At 34.0% G+C, this 26,747-nt stretch overlaps 1 protein-coding gene and 1 long non-coding RNA gene across 5 annotated transcripts in view; one reads left to right on the forward strand and one right to left on the reverse strand.

The window, feature by feature from the left end:
* sev (receptor protein-tyrosine kinase sevenless) overlaps positions 1-26,747 on the forward strand; it is a 51,309-nt gene that overhangs the window by 3,273 nt on the left and 21,289 nt on the right. For 3 of the 4 annotated variants that reach the window (XM_081993158.1, XM_081993146.1, XM_081993152.1), the window contains exons 2-15: positions 1,212-1,271; positions 16,947-17,006; positions 17,075-17,241; positions 20,340-20,493; positions 20,565-20,831; positions 21,317-21,515; positions 21,572-21,688; positions 22,993-23,224; positions 23,725-24,021; positions 24,084-24,403; positions 24,461-24,816; positions 24,873-25,013; positions 25,070-25,259; positions 25,322-25,636. In XM_081993158.1, coding sequence (XP_081849284.1) covers positions 1,212-1,271; positions 16,947-17,006; positions 17,075-17,241; positions 20,340-20,493; positions 20,565-20,831; positions 21,317-21,515; positions 21,572-21,688; positions 22,993-23,224; positions 23,725-24,021; positions 24,084-24,403; positions 24,461-24,816; positions 24,873-25,013; positions 25,070-25,259; positions 25,322-25,636 — 2,875 coding nt within the window. The remainder of the gene's footprint in view (positions 1-1,211; positions 1,272-16,946; positions 17,007-17,074; positions 17,242-20,339; positions 20,494-20,564; positions 20,832-21,316; positions 21,516-21,571; positions 21,689-22,992; positions 23,225-23,724; positions 24,022-24,083; positions 24,404-24,460; positions 24,817-24,872; positions 25,014-25,069; positions 25,260-25,321; positions 25,637-26,747) is intronic. The other variant, XM_081993169.1, reaches the window with a different exon arrangement.
* LOC145738587 (uncharacterized) lies at positions 3,525-5,630 on the reverse strand. The gene is made up of 3 exons (XR_014180815.1): positions 5,498-5,630; positions 5,119-5,445; positions 3,525-3,813 (listed from the first exon to the last, which is right to left on the reverse strand). It is a non-coding gene; the product is annotated as an uncharacterized LOC145738587 (long non-coding RNA).

Below are 26,747 nucleotides of genomic sequence, written 5' to 3' on the forward strand. Positions count from 1 at the left end.
CAGAAAAAATCATGTTTTTTTTTTAACTTGGAAAACCAAACTGAAAATGACAGAAAACTCACTCAACTAACTTCAAACACAATTTGGACCATAATTTAGGTATTTGGGCGGTTGCGGACCTGAAATTTTCACTGAATTAACTAAATTGTACCTAAAAACCAGGGCCGTACTGGAACATTTTCAGAAAAAATCCTGTTTTTTGTTAAACTTGGAAAACCAAACTGAAAATGACAGAAAACCCACTCAACTAACTTGAAACATAATTTGGGCCATAATTTGGGTAATTGGGCAGTTGCGGACCTGAAATTTTCACTGAATGTACTAAATTGAACCTAAAAACCTGCGCCGTACTGGAAAAATTTCAGAAAATATCGTGTTTTTTGTTAAACTTGGAAAACCAAACTGAAAATGACAGAAAACCTACTCAACTAACTTGAAACATAATTTGGGCCATAATTTGGGTAATTGGGCAGTTGCGGACCTGAAATTTTCACTGAATATACTAAATTGATCCTAAAAACCTGCGCCGTACTGGAAAAATTTCAGAAAATATCGTGTTTTTTGTTAAACTTGAAAAACCAAACTGAAAATTACAGAAAACCCACTCAACTAACTTGAAACACAATTTGGGCCATAATTTGGGTAATTGGGCAGTTGCGGACCTGCAATTTTCACTGAATATACTAAATTGAACCTAAAAACCAGCGCCGTACTGGAAAATTTTCAGAAAAAATCCTGTTTTTTATTAAACTTGGAAAACCAAACTGAAAATGACAGAAAACTCACTCAACTAACTTCAAACACAATTTGGGCCATAATTTGGGTATTTGGGCAGTTACGGACCTGAAATTTTCATTTCATACATCCTGATATTAAGTAAAATTGTACATTAGAGTTTTCTTAAATGGTAAAAACCATCAGCCTTAACATTAATTATTGTATTTTATTTATATTAACAATGCTTTTGCATTGTACAATTGTTCAATACCGTTTTTTTTAAGAAACTAGTTTGATTCATAAACAATATAGTTAACCATCCATCATGCATTTTAATCTTCTTGTATAGAAAAAATTTAGCCTTGCATGTCACTGTATGTGCATTTTATCAATGGATCGGTTTACAATTTACAGCAATACAATTTCTTTTAGCGTCGTTATCAACATGACATGTTTCCTTGATCAAGTTTTGCTTAATCGTATTTCTCTTACAGAATCAAACTGACGGAACTCGGTTGGACTACAATTGCAACAACGAATGTAACACCGAACAAGTAAGTATCTTTCAAACCGTAACATAAAAATGAAATTCAACCATAGTGCTTAAGAGACAATAATTCACTCTATAAACATTCTGAAATTTGGTCGAAAAAAACGTGTATGACAGAGTAACTTTTTTATTATTAAAAAACAAACCAAAAACTGCCTTAAATACTCTCTTTAGGGGACATAATATATTTTTTTATTTTCAACTACTGAGATAGTCAAATTGAATCTACACATACAATGATTTGTGTAGATACTGATGAGCAAATGCAGTTCTGTTCTGTATTTTACCATCTGCTTTTTTATAGTGTTTATACAGAAAGTTTTTTTTCTGTTTTTGACTGTCTGCTACTGATAAATATCAGCACACTCGATAATCAAAATATTTACATTTATTATGTATACCAATGAGTCGCGCTAAAATTCCCACGAGTGGTTGTGTATAATGAAATTGCCAAAAGAGCATATGGGTTATGTCAGTTCAAATGGGCCTAAACTCAAAGATACACTCGACAAAATCTTATTATATAAGTAGTACACTACTTATAATTATTACATAACACCTATCAGGCTTGATTGCAAAACCGTTTTGATAACTTTAGCAGACAGTATATCAAAAACTATGTGGTTACTAATTAAAATTAATCTCGATCTAAAAGTACACATATTATTCGTTATTTGTGGCGTTAATTAATAATAACAATATGTTGCGATAATGTTTGTTAGTTTATTACTTGCCAAAATAATGTAATAAGTGTTACATGCGGAATGCGGTAGGTATTGTTTATTCGAAATGCGATTAACAACGTACACTTTTCAACGTTTAAATAGATTGCAAAATTTGGATATAACTTTTATTGGAAACATTTTTAAAATTACACGATTTGTATTTTATCTCTGACTAACAGTTTTAAATAGGTGATCAAGCATTTTAACAGAAATTTGATGTATACAATATTTGTAAATTGTAAATGGTGAGTCAACTATAGAGCAATTTAGTTATCAACAAATTATGATTCTTTCAAGAAATATAAACGAATATGTGAAGAAGCCATAGAGAAATATTTAAACTTTATACATTAGTTTTGGTTGTACAAGGTAATATAGTAACGATTTTGACAGGTATCGTCATGGACTTGTTAATCATAATTCTCATAATCTCACTGCTATTGACAGCTGAACTGTTTTCTTTATAACTGTTTCAGTTAAATAGTAAGCAAACTTCATTTTGCTAGGTCAGTCAGGCAACAATGTTTTGTAGATCTCTACTTTTTTTGACACATACAAACAGCATGCATAATATGGTGACAATTTCATGGCAACACTGTACTTACAATGTTGAACAATTTTTCATTCAATTTTGGTAAATTTTTTTTTCGAAATCTGTATAATTTATCGGTCCGTTTATTACTGCAACCAACAATACACCAGGTTTACAGCTGCTCGTGGAAGATGTGGCAACATAGGGCACAGTCCCAACTGACAGCCGGCTAAACATTTTGAGGTTAGGAATTTTAAAAAGTTGAAAAACAGCAAAAACTACAAACAGAAGAAATAAAACTTAATTTAGGGTTGTTTAAGTTTATTAATTAGTGTTGTTATTGCGAGACCTTTGTAGAATTTAAGATTTTTCTTCACCAAACTGGAAAACTTGCAACATTTGGTGGTAAACAAAGGCGGAAAGTTTCAATCAAACTTTGGCTTGGGAACAACAACCACATTCAATTTAAATTATCTGGAAAGAACATCACAGATAGGTGCATTCAAACGAGTCATTAACAGCCCAATACCAACGTTTCAAGAATTATTCCATAAAAATTGCAAGAAAGGAAAGGCAATGTGTGTATCCTGGGGACTATTAAATCCTAAAGCAGTGTTTTAACTTATAACAGAATTGTTGGTGTTTTAAGAACTTGCTTCTTGGTTTTGTGATATAGATTGCTTATTTATTTCCTTTTGTAAATTTACCCAGCATTAAATACATATCAATTTGGTTTTGTTGTGTGATTTATTTAACATGTTTTTTTCAATTTGAGTTCAATTTATTGTAAGAGCAGGTAGGTACCTCAGTTAAAGAAATTATCTAATTTTATGATTGTTTATGAAGAAAACTAGACTTCTTAGATAAAAAAGAAACTTGAGTGTACTTTTTAAAGATTTTATTTGTATATTTCATAGTGTGTAAATAATACAATTAAAATAGTAATTTAACCTACTATCTGATGTAAAAGTATTTAACAGTAGCACCATCTGTTTCTAGCCTTATAGTCAGAGAAGATATGGCAAACTTTATAAGGGCTAATTTTGCAAAATAATGGCATTTGATCAAATTTATGTATTAAGTAACTTGTATCTTTCTAATATTACCTGACACTTATTAGAAATTTGTTTTGTCAACACTCTGCATATGGATTTTGACAACACCATTATAACCATACCTTCAAACACCTTTTGTTTAGAGTCTTTTAGAGCAATTGATAATGGGACTTTTTAAATTTGAACCCATTCAAAGCATGATAGGCAAACTCCAAATTAGGCAAATAAAGGTACCTGAAACATAAGGTATTTAGTACAGGGTGTCCGCCGGGAAGGTATACTACTTTGTTTTGCCGCCATTGTGGTAAATGTTAGTCTTGACAGTTCATATTTGGCAGTCGTGAAGTACACACGTGGCAAATTTATTATGGAAAAATATTCGATAAACCAACGTGTTTTAATCGTTAAAACATTTTATCAAAATCAATCATCGATTACTGTGACGATGAGAAAGTTACGTGAAATTTTTGGGAGAAACAACGTGCCAACAACGTACTGCAAGATCGGCTGAAAACATTACTGCTGCTCAAGAAAGTGTTCAAAACAATCCATCAACCTCAATTCGACGCCGTGCTCAGGAGCTTGGTCTTCAAAGAACAAGTTTGGCCACAATTTTGCACAAGGATTTGCATTTGTTTCCATTTAAGATTCAGTTGATACAAGAGCTTCTTCCACAAGACCATTTACGCCGCCGTACATATGCCAATAGGATGTTACAGCTCGCCCATGACAACCCCGATTTTCATGAAAAAATCATAATGAGCGACGAGGCACATTTTCATTTAAATGGATATGTGAACAACCAGAATAGTCGGTTCTGGGCAATGCAAAACCCTCAAATTATTCATCAGTCACCTTTACATCCATTAAAAGTGACAGTCGGGTGTGCAATTTGATCAGGAGGAATCATTGGACCTTACTTCTTTGGAAATCAAAACGGCGTAACGGTAACTGTGAATGGGGAGCGATATCGTGATATGATTGAAAACTTTTTAACGCCACAACTGCATGCTTTGGGCTTGATCAACATGTGGTATCAACAAGACGGTGCCACATCGCATCCAGCCTGGATTACAATGGAATTACTGCGAGACCTCTTTCCACAACAAGTTATTTCAAAAAATGGTGATGTTGATTGGCCTCCACGGTCGCCTGATTTAACTGCTCCGGACTTCTTTTTGTGGGGATATCTAAAAAGCAAGGCTTATGCAAACAAACCAGAAACGCTTGAGCAACTCAAACAAAATATTCGTGATGAAATTAATGAAATACCGCGTGAAATGTGTGAGAATGTAATGAAAAATGTGCTCAAAAGGGCTCGCATTTGTGAGGCTTACAGAGGCGGACATTTATCTGATATTGTATTCCATACATAATTGTCGACATTAAATAAAACATTTATCAATATAAGATCCATTCTCTTTCATTTAATCAAAAATTATAAACAAACAAAGTAGTATACCTTCCCGGCGGACGCCCTGTATTAGCAGCTCATTAATACCTCTACCAGAGTCCTTTTTATAATATTAGGTAACTCACCTTGTCAGCTTCTGCTAAATACACCTTTACTCTATATCTATGTTTCTTTGAGAACCACTGGCTTGAATAAACTTGGTTTTTGTAGTGTTCTTGTAAAAACTCTTCTTGGGAGTAAGTAAATATATGGACTGTTTCATTGTGACAGTGTTTTCTATTAGAAAAGCCATCCTTTTCTGTTCCACAAACTCTAGTTCCTTCAGAATGTTTCACTGGGCCCCTTGACAGTTGTAAAGTGTATTAAGAAGGTGGCATTTTCAAAACTGACTACCGAAACACACACACATTATCTAGTCTCACACGTAGTATCGCAGGTAAATCAAAATACTCCTTAAAATATTGTAAAATGTTTATCAAAAATAGAAGATGTCTTTTTGTTTACTTTTTGTCAACAATGGCGGCCGATTTTCCGAGCCTTGTCGTCCTGATTCATTGCCGACGTGACTAGATGACGTCAAAATTCTATCGCGCTCGGAACGCATGTAATAGACAAGAAAGGCAAATGATGACGTAACCGCCACGGAAAAATAAATGGACCATACCATAATACTATTTTCCTACATTTTGGAGTAAAAACAAATACACATTGCAGAAAAAAGAATTCTGATTTTATGAAACACATACTTTGTTCAAGTAATCTGGGGTTAACAGATTGGCTGATAATTTGTAACACCCTGTATTTTCGGGTATAGTCAAATGTACTCACTTGTGCCGCTTCCAAATCCCGGGTTCACCATACCAGAGATCCGCTTCCGCTATCACCTGTATTAAAAGGCTTTTTGTACAACGGTTATGTGTACCTGTATGTGAAAACATTCGGTGGTACCTCCCTAATTTAATGAAAATATCACTTTGCATAGCCTTAATGGGTCAACAGTCTTAAAGTAAACACGGAATTACGTACAGAAATATTTGATGATATAGAAAAAATTGGAGTTGACATTCCTTAAAAAGCTTAGTTGGGTGATTGGGTATCAAAAAGAACACCATAAAACCTTGAAAAAATTGATAAAAAATACCCATCAAACCGTCTTTTCTGATTCATTGATCTGCTCAACCACCACACCTACATCTATGGATCGGAAATTTTTTTTTTTATATATTTTTAATTTGTCAGCAGGTATTATTAGGTTAAATTTGTGGTTCGTTACAGATTTAAAGAGTAATCGAAGCGTTAACAGCATTGGTACCTTTTTTTGAAACTTTGGTTTTTATTTAAAAGATCAATTTGCTTGACGAATAATTCAATATCTTCGTCTGAGAGATGATAATATTACATTATCATTTAGAAAACGTTAAAATCTTAAATTGAATTTACAAAACCAAACTCAACTTAATAATAATTGTTGGATTTAGGTATAAGCAAGTAAATTGAAACGTATAGTAATTTTTAATGCTCAAAATGATTCCGTCATAAAAAATGTGGGTTTCTATTTAAAAAACTTGAAGTTTTTCATTTTTTTAGTGGCAGGTTTATGATTTTTTTTTGACGACCCTGTATAAAACCAAATGAGTCATTACGCACCCTCAGTTTAATAAAACGATCCGTTATTTACAATAACCCAAAGTTTCATTGCAAAATGAAATACGGTTTTGACAGAGTACATGTTGAGCGTTGCAACTGTCATATTTTTGGAAAAACATCAAATATTTCGAAAACGGCTAGATATAGGCATAGGGCATTGTACACAAAAGTTGGTCAGAATTTTGTGAGGAATCCAAATATGTAATAATATATAGGGTGTTCTATTTAAAATAAGAAAGTTGTGATCGACTTCCGGTATAAACGGAAGTGCAACCATCTTGAAAATATTTTAGTCAGATTAGGCATGCCAACATCAGTATCCTGCCTAATTTTCAAAACTCTCCTATTTATACTTTTTCCAATATGAATCGATGTCTTTCGTCGTGGGACACCCTGTATTCATACTTGTTGAGCATTTCTATTTCAAAATTGACTACCATTGAATTTTTTCAATTCAGTTATTCCTACTCAACATTTGACTGTAAAGTCTGTTTCTAAACAATTCTAGCCATTATAATAAACATAAGTGGCAATTTTAAAACTATGGCGGTAAGTGACGATAATAAACAGGATCAGTCTAAAATAAAGGGTGCCTGGAAAAAAAAAACTCAATTATCAGAACTGCCGACACAAAATAAACCAGTAGACGACCGACAATCGACAGACAAAACCCAGAAGCCCTTAAGTATTGAAATTGGACCTTTTTTTAGTTAAGTAATGGGTATCTTTGTGTGGTTCCGCCCTTAATTCGATAAGACCTTTCAGTCGCTTTAAAAATCAGCTTTAATTTAAAATATCTCAAACTGGAATAAACATTATCGAATTTTTAATGGATGTATACAATATGGCGTAAATTGAAACAAACACACGAATTAAATCACAATAATCATGGGTGTTTGTTCATAGTGAGTTTATAAGGTTGCGAACCGAACTGATAAAACGAAAATAAAACATTCACTCAAGACCGATTATACAGATATATTATTATTATGTTATGTAAAATTAAGCCACATACACGTCAATTATAGCTTGTAATACCTACCGGACATGTTATTTCAAAATTGCACCAATATTGAATTAAAAACAATTGTTTTAATAAAACTCTTTAAACCACTTATCGACGCAAAAATTTTAATTACCGCCAATTAATATAAGGCCTCCATACAAACAAACGTCCATGTCCGTCTTTATTCCCAATAATATTCGGTGGCCGTAAAAAAATTGTCATTTCTGTTCATCAGTGCCAGTGTGTTTCACTGAATTAAGTTAGCAACCTAAAACGGTGACGTCATTGACATGCAACACATCCAACTAGATTGATTAAATGGAGGCAATTCTCTCGAACAATATGTTGAGAGGTTATTAACGTTGTCCTTTTTCAATTATTATTAGTGCGTCGGTTTGAGCGGTGCAGAAAATATAGTTTGCATTTTTTTGTTTTCTGTTTTTGGTAAATGACAATTGACACGAATATTTATTATTGCAATTATTTACAGTATTTTGTATTATAAATTAATGTCTAATACAGGGTTGCGCAAAAATGTGACAAGGTTGTTGTTATTTTAGATTAAACAGAAAAATATATGAAAGTTGATCACGATCATTTGGTCTTCAACCAAAACAACACCCTGTATATTTTTGCCTATTTGGATTTTTTGTAAAATTCTGCATGTGAACCAGTGTTTAGTTTTTTACAAAATGACAAAATATTTTACAAAATTTGATTTTTTTAAATGTATTTGCCTTGTATTTTACTCCCTATGTGAATTCCCTTCAACTATTAAGATATCTAAATAATAAAATAAATTTAGCATATATTTAGCTGTCAATTGTATCGGTAATAGATACTTAATTGTTTGGCTTTTAATAAATAATTAAACTTTATTATACTAAAATATGAATTTCTTACAACTAGAGATGGTTGACACAATGTTTATTTATTTTAACGCATTTTTAGGCAATAATTAAGAAAAATGAAAATATCGCCTAAACAAGCAAAGCCTAAAGACATCTTAGTAAAAGTTAAAGGGAATTGACAGAATAATAAAAGCGTTGTTTAACAGGGTGTTTTTATTTAAAAAAAGTCGATTAAACCCACTTTTACAAATCCTAATTTGAACAGCATTTGGTGATATTTTTTCTGGGATTATTTGAGCTTTTACTTCATAATTTACTTACAGCTTTGACTTCCCTTAGGCCAATTTTGGTTACTTTATTATTACAGTAATTAGACAATTATTGCCGATAGCAACAATTTATGTTTTGTCCTTAATTTGATTATTTTGTTAAATAAGAATTTTACAAGGAATCCAAATGTGCAAAATTTGATTTTTTGTTTTTATTTATTTCTAACCTTATTTGAAGTGAAAACCTAAAACTAAAAGCATCTTTTCATTGCCTACGACGTCGGTTGCAAATTTGCCGTCCGACGTTTCGTCATCAGTCATCATCAACCTTTTTTTTGTTATGAACGCCATATTGGATTTTTACACGAAATAGTGTATTTTATTTGAATTTCAGTGATTTATGACAACTTATGATTTGCTTTATAAATGACAAAATAGACAATGTGATTGACGGACACCAGATTCGTGTTCTTCATGCCAAAATTAGTTAAAATGGCCGCCTTGACAGGCCTAAATCCTAAATCCAATATGGCGACGGTCTAGTATAGAAAGCCAAGAAATACCTTCATCATAGAAAACATTATAAATTTAGATAGGAGGCTATGAAGCACCGCCTACTATACTAGAAAACCTAGAAGGCGCTTGTCAAAAATTCCAATATGGCGGAAATAGTGATGACAGTTTGCGTTTGTTTGTATTGTGGAAATTGAGTTTTTTGAGGATTAAATGAATTTTTACGATTTAAAATCAAAACTTGAGGTTATTTACGTAAGTTATTTTTGTTTGCTGCAGTTCATAAGTTTTTCAAGCCACATTGTAACAGCAATTCAGAAAAAAGCCCAACCGTGTCAGTTTTACTTTACAAAAAACCGGATCTAACTCAACAGTGGTTGAACACTTTGAAGTGGGATGATTTTACTCCAACACTATACTCAATGGTAGGTACAAGTGCTTTCTAGTACAGTAAACTTATTAGGTACTTGTTACATGCACAGGTATGTGAGTTACATTTTAAAGCATCCTTCAATGTGAGAGCAACAAAAATAATTTTGAATGAATGTTCTTGGTAATAACATAAGAACCATTTACCAGTTTTGCTTACCTAGTTTCAAGGATTTACAGATGTTCTTACATTGAACAGTGTTTAAACTAGTTTGCTGTTTGTTGTACTTTCCAGGACTAATGTTCTAACCAATTTGTTTAGGCTGGACTTGATTGTGTATAAAAAAGCTTTATCTATACATATCTGGATCAGGAATTAATCTTTTTTTGATTTTTCACTCACAAAACTTGCAATCAACTACACGAAACAATTAAAAAAAACATATTTTTTACTGCATCTGCATACGTTTGTGTATAAAACAAAAACCGCTAACCCTGCTTTTAAAAGTGACATTTTAGGCTTTCTAGCATAGAGGGCGGTGTATGAAGATATAAAATTTGACATTTGATCAAAAACTATTTCGATAGAATCCGCCACCGGAGGGAACCACTTTATTTTTTTCTAAAAATCACATGACCCCATGATTACAAAATTATACGCAGGCCACGTGACATATAGCGTTTAGATCCGAAAGAAAACGACTAATTTCCTAGTTGTCATTGTTGTTGTCGCTATGACATCTATTTTGAAATTAAAATTTTTGAATATCGTTCACTAAAGTGCTAAAAGGTATTAAAAGTAAAGTTAAAGTTGCATATTTGTGTTGTTCGTGAGTTTTGTGAGTGATATGAGGGTGTCAGATTATGAACCAAGAGCAGCAGCAGGTTTAAGTTTCCTAATCCCGAAAGAAACCCCAACTTATTTAGAGCTTACGAAATTGTATTTGCGTTGGTAAAAGCAGATTCACCATTATAGTCCGATTTACTAATTATTTACTATAGTATACACCTTTTTTATCAAAACCTGATATTAACAAATAGAAAAACAATAAAACATTTTACATTTTATGGTGAAGGAACTTTGACGCCCCTATAGAGGTCAAACGGTGCGATGAATCAGCTCATGTGGGAATATTTTTGGAAAGCCAGAAATCTGCTTTATCTTTTGTTTTCTATGACATTTTGACAAATAAGGGAGTAAACTATTCTAGAATCTAGAGTTTTTGTTGTTTAATGTGAAAGCACACCAAATATAACCGGCTTAGCAAAACATATCTACTGTGCCGTGCAAAACGCCCTCTCTAAAAATTATCATAATAGGTATGTACAATCTGTCAAAACGTGACTTCAAACAGTTCTATCGACATATAAATCTAGATTTATAATGTTTTCTATGACCTTCATTTGGACAAAATTACACATTTTGCCAAAAAGTCGCGAATAACTTGATTATTTTAAACATTCCATATAGAGACATATCATATGATCGTAGGTAGCTAATAACTGGAGGTATCACGTGACATTGAGCAGGCACTTCTAAGTTACTCCGCGTTGTCTAAATATCTCGAGAACGGTTTGAGTTAGCAGTGTAAACTATTCTAAATCAAAACTAGTCCAAAATAATAGTTTTCATTTCGAGCACAATTCAACAAATAATCGACAATTGCACAGAATAAAGACCATGTTCTTGAGTACAAGAACAATTAATTGCTTTATTTGGATTTGTTTAGAAACGTTTATCGTCCTAGTTGGATGTTGATTAGTAATAATTGCTAATATGGTATAGTCTATAGGTATTGTATTGGCGCCTAAATACATCAGAATAAGAAATATATTTTGACTACGAATATGCGGTTATCAATATTGTGTTGGCAAGCTCACATTCTAAACAATGAGAGTAGAATGGAGCTTGTGATTAGTTATTCCGTTATTTATCATCTAAGATTAAAAAATAAAGAAGTTTTTTACTTTTATATCATTTTTGGGTTGACCGTGTTGATAGTGGCACATAAAGAACAATAAAGCATCATTTTTGATTAGCAAAATGCCTAGAATAAATTAAAGTTAATACAAATAGATAAGTAGGCGTCGTAGCGTGTGTCTGTCTACAACGTCTTCCTTGATTAGAATGGATTGGACTCGTGTTGTTAGCTGTTAGTGACAATTTCAAGTCAAGCAAACCACCAACATTATAACTTTATGAAAGACCCTAAAAATAAATACAAAATGTATTATTCAGTCGGTCACAGGTCACATAAAAGACCGTGTTTTAAGACTCGACCTCCGTGATGCTTTTCTACGATATACGACATTGTTTATCTTTCATTATATACAATGCTTTTGTAACTGATGGTTTCAGTTAAGTTACGATAAGCCGACTATTTTTCCAGACTAATTGTCTTCCAAGAGTGATAATAAATTTTTAATTAATTTTGGTTCAGAATTACTTAAAAAAAAACTACACTAGCATGTTTAGTTAGCCAAGTAGTAGAGTACACAAATTAAAGTTAAATTGTGTATGGGCAACCTAATTCACTACTTCCTCATTACGTCCTCCAAATAATCGCTATCGTGTACACGGTAGGTTTATGATGGTTTGTCTGTTCTGTTTTTTTTCTCAAAATAACATACAATTTCAGTAATTATGTCGATGCGTTTGATGATAATTACAAAAAATTATGAGCTTTGTTTCTAGTCATCTAATCTAACAGTGTCTGGTGATCTTTTATATACCGCCTGTAAGTAGTTTTATTCAGATTATTTCCTTCCTATCAATTTTGACCAATCGCTATCAAGAATTAGTATAACAAATGTAAATTTTAAGTGGAAAAATCACTTAACAACTGTCAACTTAGCTGTCAGCAGTTTTTTCGGAAAAAAATTCGAAAAAATGTCACACTCCTCACAGCAACATAAAGAATAGTGTTACCCTTTCTAGCTTGAAAGTTATTGTTCTTATTAATTATTGTTCTTATTGTTTTAATTAAAATAAAATGTTTATTTAACTCAGGAAATAATCTTACCAAATATCCCTCGTGCATCGAATTTTTCCGGAAAAATTAAATGCACTAGGGATATTACCCCCGAAAATTTTACCACATGACAGAGTTCAAAGTAAGAAGAAAATCAGAAGATCAGGCAGATTTGCTGGAATAACTTTTCATTTTCAGATCAATACTCAAATTAAAACTCTTTAGTTGTGTACGATTTATGGTTTGACTCGATTGAAAAAATATTAATAGAAAATTCAATTTTAACTTATTTTAGTATTTGTTCAAATTTATGTATATTTTTCGACAAAACGACAAAACTTTCCTAAATATCAGGAAACACGTTCTGGACATGGGCATATTGCATGGACCACTTAAATCTGCTGTCAAACACTGACAGCTCGTAAATCTGCTATTTTGACAGTTACAGAAGCCTAAGACGTATTTTGGCGTCAGTGTTTACTAGAGTGTTTACAATGTCTCTCTCATTTTAACTCATTCTGATAAAACAGGATGATAAACACTGTGCAGCTCTTAAACAGGATTTGTTTCAATTTCTTATTCGACAATTATAGCAAATGCTAAAAATTAGGCAGATATCACATGGAGAAGTTTAACTGCCTGTCAAACTTTGACAGCTCGTAGCTCCTTAATTTGAAATGTTACAGAAGTCTAATTTTGATCACTGTGTAGCCCTTGAAATCCTTTTTATATTCCCTGTTCGAGAATTGTAGCAAATGCTAACAATAATCGAGTTATCATATGGAGAACTTTAACTGCCTGTCAAACTTAAAACGCAGTTTGATCTGTTACAGAGATTATACAGGGTGTCCAAAAAGTCTGGAATATTGCAAATATCTCGAAAACTGCTGATTTTATTTTTCTCAAAATTTGCGTCTTGTTAAAGTAAATAACAGCGCATGACGTGAGGGTGAAATGAGGTTCGCAAGTATACAGGGTCAGTCACAAAGTATACCAACTTTCTTAATTCAAACCTAACACACTGTATATTACTTCAGATTTTAAGAGTACTTATAAAGGCCAATTCAACGATATACGATTTTTATTTTTTTTGATTTTTTTTTTATTTTTTTTTTTTGATTTTTTTTTTTTTTTGTACCTGCCTATAACAATGATAGGTGTAACAATGACAGCTAACGTCAATATAATGTTAAATTAATTGGCAAATTTTCCTATTACTTAAAATGGTGTTTTTGAGTGAGAAGGATACTTAAGATGTCAGTCTTTTCCTTCTCACTCAAAAACACCATTTTAAGTAATAGGAAAATTTGCCAATTAATTTAACATTATATTGACGTTAGCTGTCATTGTTACACCTATCATTGTTATAGGCAGGTACAAAAAAAAAATCAAAAAAAAAATAAAAATCGTATATCGTTGAATTGGCCTTTATAAGTACTCTTAAAATCTGAAGTAATATACAGTGTGTTAGGTTTGAATTAAGAAAGTTGGTATACTTTGTGACTGACCCTGTATACTTGCGAACCTCATTTCACCCTCACGTCATGCGCTGTTATTTACTATAACAAGACGCAAATTTTGAGAAAAATAAAATCAGCAGTTTTCGAGATATTTGCAATATTCCAGACTTTTTAGACACCCTGTATAATAATTTTTACCACTGTGTAGCTTTTGGAATTTGCTTTATATTTTCTATTTGAGAAATGTAGCAAATGCTAACAGTAAAGTAAAACTTTAATTTTCGTATTAAGAGCTGGTAACTCCGCCATTTTTGACGGATTCAAAGGTTAGTTTCCACCATTGTGTAGCTTAGCAAAGTTTTTTTAAATCCCCTGCTATCAATTAGGGAGTTGCGGCACGGAGAAAAAATTTGATATACAGGTTGTCTCAAAATTGATATATGACCTTTTAGTTGACATTTTTAAATGAGAACCCCCATTTTTTGTTGTAATTATGGATTCTACATAACGGTTGAAAAATATAACATGTTTTATTGAAAATAGTTGTTCAATAATAATAAAAAACCTAGTAAAAAACAGTTATTAAAAATTAAATTAAAGAAAAATGTTTTTTTATTATTAAATTCAATTCCTAATTTGAGCTGAAATTTTCTTTTTTGATTTGAAATTTTCTTGCACTTTTTCCAAATATTTTCCATAACTTGCTTATTTAACAGTTGACGACCAAAAGTGATTGAAGTGAAAAGATAGCTGAAATCGTAAGTATTAGTATAGTAAAAGTTAATACCTAACTTAACCTAACATAACCTAACCTAAAATAACTCTGTTATTTTAATAGTTGCAACAAAAGGTCACTGAAGAAAACGGCTTTTCTATGGTATGTTCAAACAAGGTCATTGGGGTGATAGTTTGACCGCTAGAGGGCGTCAAAGTTAAGCTTTTAGACAATTTTGATCTTTTTTGACAGTTTTGGAGATATTTCCCGGAAACTAAAAGTTGTTTTTCACTTTTTTGGGACACCCTGTACTCAGCCGTTAATCTGAGAGACCCTGTATCACCCTGACGCTCATTTTGCCCCAACTGTCACGGTTTTGGGGATGACCTGAAAATTATATCAATTTTGACGGTTGTCAGTGCGTGGAACCATTAAAAAATGACAGTTTTAACAAATGTCACTTACGTCATTTTTGTATCATTAACTTGAAGCAATTTAGACAGTGAAAGTTTATTTCAAAAATTCAAAATTTTTTTTTAACTAAATTCAAAGGTACCAACCAGCCTCTAAAATTTTTTGACAATTTTTGTTTTTAATTTTTCAAAGACAAACGGTACCTGGTACGAAAAACGCATTAAAGGTAAAAGTTGCATCCCCTCGAGGTGCGTTTGTGATAAAAATTTTAGATCTCTAACTTGAAGCGTTCCTGAGATCTTTGAGAAAAACTACAAAAAACCAAGGTCAACTTTGAAACCCTCTAGCGGCCGAACCGGGCAACTTAGCCGTGTTCGCTCAACGTCACGTGAGAACACCGTTTATTAGCTTTTTTTTTGGTATATGACTCGGATATACAGGATGGTTCAAATAAGCGAGTTATTCAAGATTTTTTGGAAAAGTGCACGAAAATTTCGCTCAAATTAGGAATTTCTGCTCGATTTGAGGGGCGGTCAATCAACTGTAATACTAGAGCAAAAACAGTTGAGTATCGATACAGACATTTTGCATCAAGTAGGCCTAAATTTTGACGTAGATTTCAAAAATCCTGGTCATCCCATTTGGGAAGTTGAAAGTTTGGTTTGTTGCTCAAATTTGGGACACCCTGTAGACTAATGGATTATCTAGGAAAAAACAAACTTTGCGACAATAAACCAAACATCTTCTCGAGGAGTACGGTTTTTTTTCAAAATTTTTTTTTTCAAAAACAGTTGAATATCAAACACCAGAAATTTACGCATAATTCATAAATGCAACAAAAAAATGGGGATTCTCATTTAAAAATGTCAACTGAAAGGTCGTATCTCAATTTTGGGATACCCTGTATATTTTTTCTCAAAAAATACGTCCAAGCATTTTTCTGAAAGATAATTCCCTGAATTTTAATTGAATTTATTCTCTACTTTATGGACACACTGTATACCAGTGAATGTCCAAATGCTGAGTAGTTATAAAATATTCGGACTTACATCAAGAAATTTGGTGAACGTTGACGTAGGTGTACCTTTTTCGGACTTTCACAGTAATAAAGACTAATTACTTTGGAAATATTGCTCTGAAACTTTGAAATAAGTTCGATAAGCCGTAGAAAAATAGACTGAAAATTGTCGAAAAAATAATGGGAAACATATCCACATGGGCCTCTGCTGATTGATTCCTTCTCATGAGATAAGACGATTTTTGGTAAATTTGGCAAATTTGGTTTGAATGTCACATAATAAACACCAAAACTAAGTATTTTGGGATGTTAAAGTACGCATAGCCACTGGATTTGGTCTGCAATAAACCTGCTAATTAAAATGATGGTCCCAAAACGCACTTTAATTAAGACATCCGCCTGGATGAAAAGGTCGCACGCTTATACAAGCTCAACTACTATAGTTGCGTTGCTGTTGGACAATTTAAAAGGAAAAAAAAATAATAGGAAACGGTTCCTCGTTGATGCTCTTTTACATCCGTTTCAGAGGTCCGCGATCATCCGGGTAGTTCAATTATTTCCTGTTCACATACTATGGGAAAGTGTGTAGAAATAATCGGGTTTACCATTTCTAGCATTTCAGACAATCGACATAATAATGCTGGTTAAAATCTTGATCAATCATTGAAAGTTTTAACATCTGAATTAATGTCTTAGATAAACATATTTATTGTTTTCAGTGTAGCAAAGGCTGCGTAGTTTGGAAAGACTCGCTTACATCTTCTTGTCATAGAGCTTGTGTGAGTATTATCCAGAAGATCTCGAGTTATTCCGTTTTTACGAGAATTTGTTTTTATTTGAACAATAGAATGGTACTTCCGATCGTTTGAGCCATCGTGAATTGCACTGCGTCATTGGATGCAACGACGCCATAGGAAAGTATTTTGCCCGTGTTCGGACAGTTTTAGGAAAACCACCAGCACCGGCTCTTCTGGACAATTCGTTAACAGCTACTACGTTGAAATTAGAATGGAGGTAAAGTCGAAAGCTTTGTGTTTAATAGAAAATCATTTTACATAATTATTATTATAAAACAAAATGTGGGTTTGATAAAATGCACTAGTTTAGCAAAACATACAGTGACCTAAAATCAAAAAATAATATGTTTTTCAAATGGAATAAATAAAGATGTTTGTTGAGACGAGTGACTCATTTCTTTTTTGTTATTTAGGTCTTCTGTCTCACTACACAAAAAAGGTTTGTTGGGAAATTAGAAAAAAAATAGTATAAAATTCTATTTTTCCAACAAACTTTTTTTGTGTAGTGAGACAGAATTCCAATTAGCAAAAAAGAAAGGAATAAATAAAGTAATAAGAACTTTAATAACAATAAACTTTTTATGAAAGGACAACTAAAAAAAAACACATTATGATTTGACATAATGACAATGCCAACCCTCTTTTTGTCTCCTGTATTGGTTTCTTTTGCTCCTTCCTGGGGGCCTATTCTTGAAAGCAGAGAACGGAAATCTCAGAAGTGTTGATAGAATATGACAGAAGAAGCTCACAACAGGGTTCCTGTCACATTCTACAAATCTTTCTCTTGATAACTTCTTTCCCTCGTTTCAAGAATACCGCACCCGGCTAAGTGTAGAAAATATACAGGGCAGTCCAGTTTTAAATGTCAATGATCCACTATCCCATAGTCCATCAAAAAATAAGTTGACATGCTTTATGTCATTTTGCTGAAAAACGTTTCCTAAGGAAGATACACTCCTCCAAAATTTAGTTTAAAAAATCGTTTTTTGCTGCAACTGTCAGACCGTTTTTGGAGCAATTTTGATTTGAATTTTAAATGAATACTTATAAAATGAATGCTCATTATGTGATGTGAATGACGTTTGTAAAACTTGTTAAGTGACGTAGATACATGTCTTAAATCCTTCGATTTGTGCAAGATAAGCGTTCTAACACAAAATAATGTTTAGGCAAGAGTCCATAGCATGTTATGAGTGAAATGAGTTGAAAATCAGTGGTTTTCAAACACTTTTTGACATTTTAGCTTGCAAGAAACCACAAGACTGTCAAATTCCTCGATTTGTGCAATATAAGCGTTCTAACACAAAATAAGGTTTAGGCAAGGGTCCATAGCATGTTATGAGTGAAATAAGTGGGAAATCAGTGATTCTCACACAGTTTTTGACATTTTAGATTGCTGGGAACCACCAGACTGTCACCAGTGGTTCTTAAATTGTCTTAAATCCTTCGATTTGTGCAAGATAAGCGTTCTAACACAAAATAAGATTTAGGCAAGAGTGCATAGCATGTTATGAGTGAAATGAGTGGGAAATCAGTGATTCTCACACAGTTTTTGACATTTTAGATTGCTGGGAACCACCAGACTGTCACCAGTGGTTCTTAAATTGTCTTAAATCCTTCGATTTGTGTAAGAATCGTTCTAACACCAAATAAGGTTTAGGAAAGGGTCCATAGCATGTTATGAGTGAAATGAGTGGGAAATCAGTGGTTCTCAAACAGTTTTTGACATTTTAGCTTGCAGGGAACCACCAGACTGTCACCAGCGGTTCTTAAATTGTCTTAAATTCCTCGATTTGTGCAGGATAAGCGTTCTAACACCAAATAAGGTTTAGGAAAGGGTTCATAGCATGTTACGAGTGAAATAAGTGGGAAATCAGTGATTCTCAAACAGTTTTTGACATTTTAGATTGTAGGGAACCACCAGACTGTCACCAGCGGTTCTTAAATTGTCTTAAATCCCTCGATTTGTGCAACATAAGCGTTCTAACACCAATTAAGGTTTAGGCAAGGGTTCATAGCATGTTATGAGTGAAATGAGTGGGAAATCAGTGATTCTCAAACAGTTTTTGACATTTTAGATTGTAGGGAACCACCAGACTGTCACCAGCGGTTCTTAAATTGTCTTAAATCCCTCGATTTGTGCAACATAAGCGTTCTAACACCAAATAAAGTTTAGGCAAGGGTCTATAGCATGTTATGAGTGAAATAAGTGGGAAATCAGTGATTCTCACACAGTTTTTGACATTTTAGATTGCTGGGAACCACCAGACTGTCACCAGTGGTTCTTAAATTGTCTTAAATCCTTCGATTTGTGCAAGATAAGCGTTCTAACACAAAATAAGCTTTAGGCAAGGGTCCATAGCATGTTATGAGTGAAATAAGTGGGAAATCAGCGATTCTCACACAGTTTTTGACATTTTAGATTGCTGGGAACCACCAGACTGTCACCAGTGGCCAGTGGTTCTTAAATTGTATTAAATCCATCGATTTGTGCAAGATAAGCGTTCTAACACAAAATAAGATTTAGGCAAGAGTGCATAGCATGTTATGAGTGAAATGAGTGGGAAATCAGTGGTTTTCAAACACTTTTTGACATTTTAGCTTGCAGGGAAACCACCAGACTGTCACCAGTGGTTCTTAAATTAAAATTGTGCTAAGTAAGCGTTCTAACACAAAATGAAGATGTTCATTTTTCCACTCTATTTTCTACGCTGACATGGATATTTCCCAAAAATTTTAGTTTTTAAATTTCTTTGTTCAATTTAAAGAAAGATCGATGTATCTCTTGTAAAACTTTGATTCAATTCTTTGAAAAATTCAATAAAAACTTTCCAATACAAATTATAAGTAATAAGTATTACTTATTTTAATAGACATTTTTTAAGTAATAAGCACAGGTACTTCATTTAAAATATACTAGTTACTTTTGCACAAGTATTTCATTTTTTAAAAGTATTTCAGTAAACTACTTATTACTTTACTTCAAGTAGATTTTGGTACTAAGTAATCCTGCTCTTCCGGGGACTGTATCTTTTTAAGGAAGCATTTTTTACAAAAATGACATAATGCATGGCAACTTATTATTTGATGGGCTATCGCATGATGAATTATTGACATTTAAAACTGGACCACCCTGTAGAATTTTCCATATGAAATGAGCTGCAACGGCAGAGCAATCCAAGAACAAAATAGAGCAAAAATGGGACAAAACTTTGTTTCAGACTGCTGCAATTTGGTGACGATGGAGTTATATGGTTTTTACTTTTTTGTCACAATTATGACAACAACAAACGATTAGTATTGATTTATGTATAGGTTCAAAGAAGCTTCAAGAGCAAGACTCAGTGCTCATTTGCAGTGGCGTTACGAGGAAATTGCCGCCACTTGGCAGTACTGTCGGAACGTCACTTGGGAGCCCGAAATAAGCAGTTTTTACGTTCAAACACTGCAACCTTATACGAAATATCGGGTAAGTTTGGCCTCTTAATATTGTATTTAATTCATTTATATTTATGAAAAACTATAACATACTTTTTTTAGTTTCGCATTGCTCTAAACTTGGGTCGGCACAATTTCGGAGCGGATGCCATTTATTCGGAACGTAGCGTGGTAATAGCAACATTGGCGGCAGGTCCGCCGGCGTCGCCGCCCCAGCACGTACACGCCGCCCCCGTCGATGCGCATTCGGTTAGCGTCACTTGGGAACCGGGTCCCTTTCCACACGGTCCTCTCCTTTCTTATGTGCTCCACATCACTGAAACGGGTTCTTCGGGTAGACCCGGATATCAGGGTCGGACCGAAGTTAAGGTGGGCTCATCGTCTACTACGATATACTATGCATTGTTTGCTTCTTTTTCTGTTCTATTTTTTTTCTTTTCTTATTCTTCTTCTGTTTTAACAATAAACCGTATTACATTATCTCTTCCATTTCTTTAAAGAAACTAAACTTTTTACGGTTGTTTCATACTATACACAAGTTTTAAATTAATGTTTTGTTGTCTAAAAATAGATGAGATGCAATGCTCTACTCTGTTAATTTCCACTTGTTAGCTTGTATCGCACGGTGATTGGTTTACTTCACATCTCACCTTAACAGTTTTCTAAACATGTAAATACAACAAAAATATTCTTGTAGTAGTCCTCCAGTATTCTGTTTGAATGTAGAAATCTGAAATTAGCCACCCGTTGCTATTCCTTCATCAGCTTCCTCCAATTGATGTAGAATAACACTCTGCGTTTTACTAACCACAGTAACCCTTCTTCTATCGACTGAGCCCTTTATGCATGCTTAGGTACGCATGCGCAAATATTACAAATTAGAGCAGTTGTCAATGTATAACAATGTACAGGACGTACCGTCCACCACGACATTTTATCTGTTTCGGGATATGCCAGCCAATGAAAATTTGACGGTATCGGTACAGATGCGAAACAGTTTTGGTCCGGGTCCTTCTAGCGTTGTTCACGTGTCTACACCTAAAGAAGTCAAAGGTGAGCTCCTGGAAAAAACTATTTAAACGTGGTTCGGACAGAATTCAATTTTACAGCTTCCGAAAATCTACAACCTATTTTGATATTGGGGACCCGCCACGGAATATTCCAGTTGGAGTCACTATTTGGTGACAGTTTACAGTTGTTTCACTCGGATCAAACTGCAATTGAAGGTAATATTCATTGTTTTTGTGTGGTATCAGCACTTTCAAGTTATACAGGACATTGAACTTCTTAACCACATCTTACTATTTGAAAACCAAAAATTGCATGGGGTTTAAGAGAATCACCGTCATAATGCTGTAATTTTTTATTAAATCTCTTAAATTAATCATTTCACATTTTCTCCTCAACATGTCACTTCGGCAAGCTTGACTCGAACGATTCCATAATAGTTAGTTAGTTAGTTAGTCTTCTTTATTTCTAATTATGGTCACAATACATTTCCTGTAACTACAAAAAACATACATGAAAACACAAAAAGAAACAGCGTCATTTTAAGATGAGCGTACACCTAATAGTCCCTGATACAATATGGCTCTAAATTAATTAACATCTGTTTTACCTTTCTTTTAAAAAGTTTCTCATTTCTTTCTAATTTTAAATCATTTTGTAATGTATTAAAAAGCTTCAAACAGGCATAATATGGATTTTTTTCGGTTATAGTTAATCTGTGTATCGGATAATTTACATTTACGCTTCGAGTGTTATAACTATGATGTACCTCCAGATCAAACAGACTTTTGTTTTTGAAAAAGAAAACTATACATTCATAAATATATATTCCCCACACCGTCAGAATGCCATTAGCTTTGAAAACCCCCCTGCAGCTCTCCCTGTATCCCATTTTCTTGACTATTCTAAGTGCTCGTTTTTGTAAAACAAAAATTTTTTCCATTAAGCTATTAGAACCCCAAAATATTATCCCATACTTGAGCACAGATTCAAAGTTTTGCGTAGGATTTTTAATGTTCTTTCATTCATGTATTTCGCAGTGACTCGTATGCCATAGCAAACTGAACTAAGCTTTTTGTTTAACTCTAAAATATGATTAGACCAGTTTAGGAATTCATCCAAGTGAATTCCAAGAAATTTGGTATGTTCGACGAGCTCTGTATTTGATTGTCCAAAAGTTAGTGTTTCAGGTTTTTCAATTTTGAATTGTTTTGTTCTAAAGAGTAGAACCTTTGTTTTATTATTATTAAGTAATAATCTGTTACTTTTAAACCAATCTTGTGCTCTGCAAAATAAGTTTTCTCCCGATAGTGCTAGGATTTCTACATTTCTTCCCCCTGTCAATAAATTCGTATCATCGGCATAACACGTCACATGCTCATTTTCTGAAAGCAGAATGTTGCTCAGGTCATTAAGAAATACATTGAATAAAATAGGTCCCAATATGCTTCCCTGTGCAATTCCAATTTTATTTTCCTTCAGACTTGAGAAATGAAAATGTAACTTTAACTTAACTTTGTAGGAGTTGGAATTCACATTGACAAGCAGTTACTGTTCGCGTCTGATGCAGACGGATATGTATGGAAGTTTCCCGTGGAACAGGAAACAATAAATCGAACTGCCATTCTTTCTCCCAGCCAGCTCGACGTTCTTCCTTTAGACATATCAGTCGACTGGATATCGGATTTGCTATACATCGTCGGCGAAATGAAATCGGTGAAGCCGAACGGCAAAAAAATGTTTCTCATACAAAGGTATGGTTAATTAGTACATAAAGTGTGGTTATAGGCTCAAGGGATCGAGTGTCACATGTTATAATCCATTCTACTTTCACTTTTGCAGCGTATAGTTTAAATGATATTCTACCCTTCTATTCTAAAGAATTAAACATAAACAACAATTTGAACTTTTACTTTTATAAACACACGACTGTCACAACCTCGCCTAAATCCTTATACAGGGTTACAAAATGGTATTACAAACTTATGGGGCATGCAAGAAATGCAAAGATGTGTAGAAATTTTTCTATAGACCAACGTCATTGGAGAATAATGTTTAATGTGCCTCTATCGGTACACCTGCTCTAAAAGTTAGAACCACCTTGTATACTTGACTTCAGTAGTTCAGTGGAAACAAAAGTTTCAGCAGAAATAAACTAGGGCCTTACTAATCTTCAGCTACATTAACAATAAGCACGTTTCAACAGGATAAGAAAACTGTTTAATAAAGGGCTAAAAGATGGATAAAATTTCAGATGCACTTTGGACGGACGAGCATTGACAGTGGCGTACGCAGGACTGCAAAGTCGACCTACCGCTATGGAAGTTGATCCATGTAATGGTTATATTTTCTGGTCAGTTCACGACGATGAAATGTCCGGTCTGTACCGACTCGATACTTCGGATATTAGCAATGGCATAAAACGCGAAAAACGTCCGGATCTCATATTGAAAAAACCCAACTTGGGTGCGTTTCTGATCGATTGTTCCAACTTTCGATTGTACGTGGCGGATCAAGGCGCCAACACCATTTTGTCTCTTTCTCTAGACGGGTTGGTTGGTTTATTATTCACACTTGCGATTTTTTAGTAATGGGTCTTTATGTTGCAATTAGGAAAAGTGTGAAAAACATTCGGACTAATGTCGTTAATCCCAAACTACAATACGTTCTGTCACTGGGAATGGTCAATCAGAAATTCTATTGGACTGATGGTAGTACAGTTTTCAACGAAGAGTACCACAAAGGTCTTAACCAGTACTATCACAATCGCATCTCGCATTTGGGAAAAACGCAGTATCAAAATATCCTCATTAATATGAATGGTAGTCAACCGTGGCCGATTCCACTTAATCCTCCTACCAGTTTGCAGTTGATTTTTGGTTCCACAATTGCCAAAGCTAAATGGTTGGCACCGCATTTACTTCCTTTGCAAGGTACCTAATAAAATTACTAACTTAGGGGTAATTAATATATTGATGTTTTGTAACTAGGAAAAGGCGCCTGCCAGAACTGGACATACGAACTATTCGTCCACGATGTGACATCTAACATTACCGTGACATACTATTCGCAGACCCCCTCAATGAAATTTGGAGATCTAAAACCAAATACTGAATATCTGGTAAAGGTTTTAGCGTTCACAAAGTCGGGCAAAGGACCTTGGTCAGTTGAATTCCGCGGTACAACACTGGATAATGCCCGCAACTCTTCGATCATCTGGTCAGGAAGTGAAGGGCTAGTTAGAACCGATCCGGTTATGGATAAAGTTGAAACCCTCATTCACAAAAGCAGGATGCGCAATATCGCTTTTGACGATATGACGTGGTATAAAGATCAGATTTACTTAGTGAGTTGAGAAATTGTTCTTTGTGCATGAATTTTGTTCAAATTGTGTTTTATTAGGTGACCAACAGCAGTCAAGTGTACTGGTTAAATTTAACATCGCGCAAACAGGGTCGACTAATCGATGTTGATTCAGTTGGTAGTTTGGCAGTAGACTGGATCGGTCAGAAACTGTACTGGTCGAACTTGAAACAGCAACTGGTAGTAGTTTAATTCTGCTTTCAGAATTCAAATATCCAATTTGAGGATTATTTTAGATTATACGTGGTAACCTGAATGGCTCCAAACAAGAACCTTTACCAATTTTGGCGCTGGTCAAAGAAATACGCATCGATTCAGTAAACGGCTATTTGTATTGGTCAAGTGGATTTGACGTTGAGTGCGCCCATCTAAACGGCGATGACAGAACACACTATGATCACCTCGAACCGTTTTCCGGTAAACAAGGTCAGTTATTTGTTTCCAAAATCCCACCTTACAATCTTATTGACGATACTTGTATCATACAGTTATGGGTTTGACGTTGGACTTTGACAGTCACTACGTTTACTGGATAGTGAGAGGACAGGAAGGGTCGCACTTGTACAGAGCGTCCATGATGAGACCTGGCGTTATCGTGAACAAGATCAGAGTAGCCCTGCTCGCTAGAACCAACATTGCGGGGCCTTTGTCGTATTTCAATGGTCGATTGCTATGGTTACGTGATGAGAAAATAGCCGCCATCAGTGACATGAATGGCGCGTACGTTGCTAGCATGGAAGGCAAATCGTTATCTGGTCTAAAAATGGTATACGCCATAGACGACAGTTTACAGCATTATTCAGGTATGTGCTGAAAAATGAAAAATGTCTGTTCAGATCTCCCTGGGTATCCCTTTTATTATCAAAACTACAAAGTTACAATATCTGGTTATTGTCTTTTAGGGCATTTTTTCTAGCAGTTAAAAATGAAACAAGTTGCTACTTAAGAAAATATTTTAAATGAAATATACCGATTGACTTCTTCTTCTTCTTCAAGTGCCATGTCCTTCCAGGACATTGGCGATCAGTTGCATGATCTTCACTTTGTGGTGTTTACTCCATACCATTGGCAAAGATTCTTGAGCCAAGATGTTCTTCGGCTGCCAGGACCACGCTTTAATAGTAGAAATAGTAACTTTATTTAAAGATTGTCATAAACAACGTATACAACAAAATTAAATTGCGTCAGCAAAAGAAAGACTACTTAGGTATATTATTATACTTATGATATAGTATACTCATTCAATACAGGAGAGTTCAACCTCTACATGTTTAGGTAATCGTCGAGATGATAGAGTTCCAATTGGATTAATAACTTTTTTAGCTCCCTTTTAAATTTTTGGTTACTCACAATTGTTTTAATATCCATAGGTAACTTATTGAAGAGCTTTATACACATATAGTGGGGAGTTTTTTCTGTTATTTCCAGCCGGTGTGTTGGATACATAATTTGATGGGTTAATCTTGTATTATATTTGTTTACCTGTGGATTCTGAAAAAATAAATTCTGTTGTTGAAAAAGAACATTAAGCATTCATATATATACAGAGCGTATCCTGTCATTAGTCCCATTGATTGATAATCCATTTTTTTAATTATTCTCATAACTCGTTTTTGAGCAATAAAAATGTTCTGAACCCTACCATCTCGGCCCCAGAACATAATACCGTACTTCAGTCTGGATTCAAAATTGACGCTATACAGAATTTTTAGACATTGCTCACTTAGATATTTACCAGTGAATCGTATTCCGTAGCAGATAGTTCCCAAAGTTTTCAAGAGTTTATCCAAATGAAAAGACCAGTCAAGATTCTCATCCAGATAAACCCCTAGGAACCTCGTGTTTTCAGATACTGTTATGTCTTTTCCGACAATCGGGAGTCCTTCCAGTTTACCAAAGTTTGATTGTTTTGTC

The sequence above is a fragment of the Ips typographus genome, linkage group LG1, assembly GCF_016097725.1.
Source record: "Ips typographus isolate SLU linkage group LG1, UJ_Ityp_2.0, whole genome shotgun sequence".
In the NCBI taxonomy this organism is placed as follows: Eukaryota; Metazoa; Arthropoda; class Insecta; order Coleoptera; family Curculionidae; genus Ips; species Ips typographus.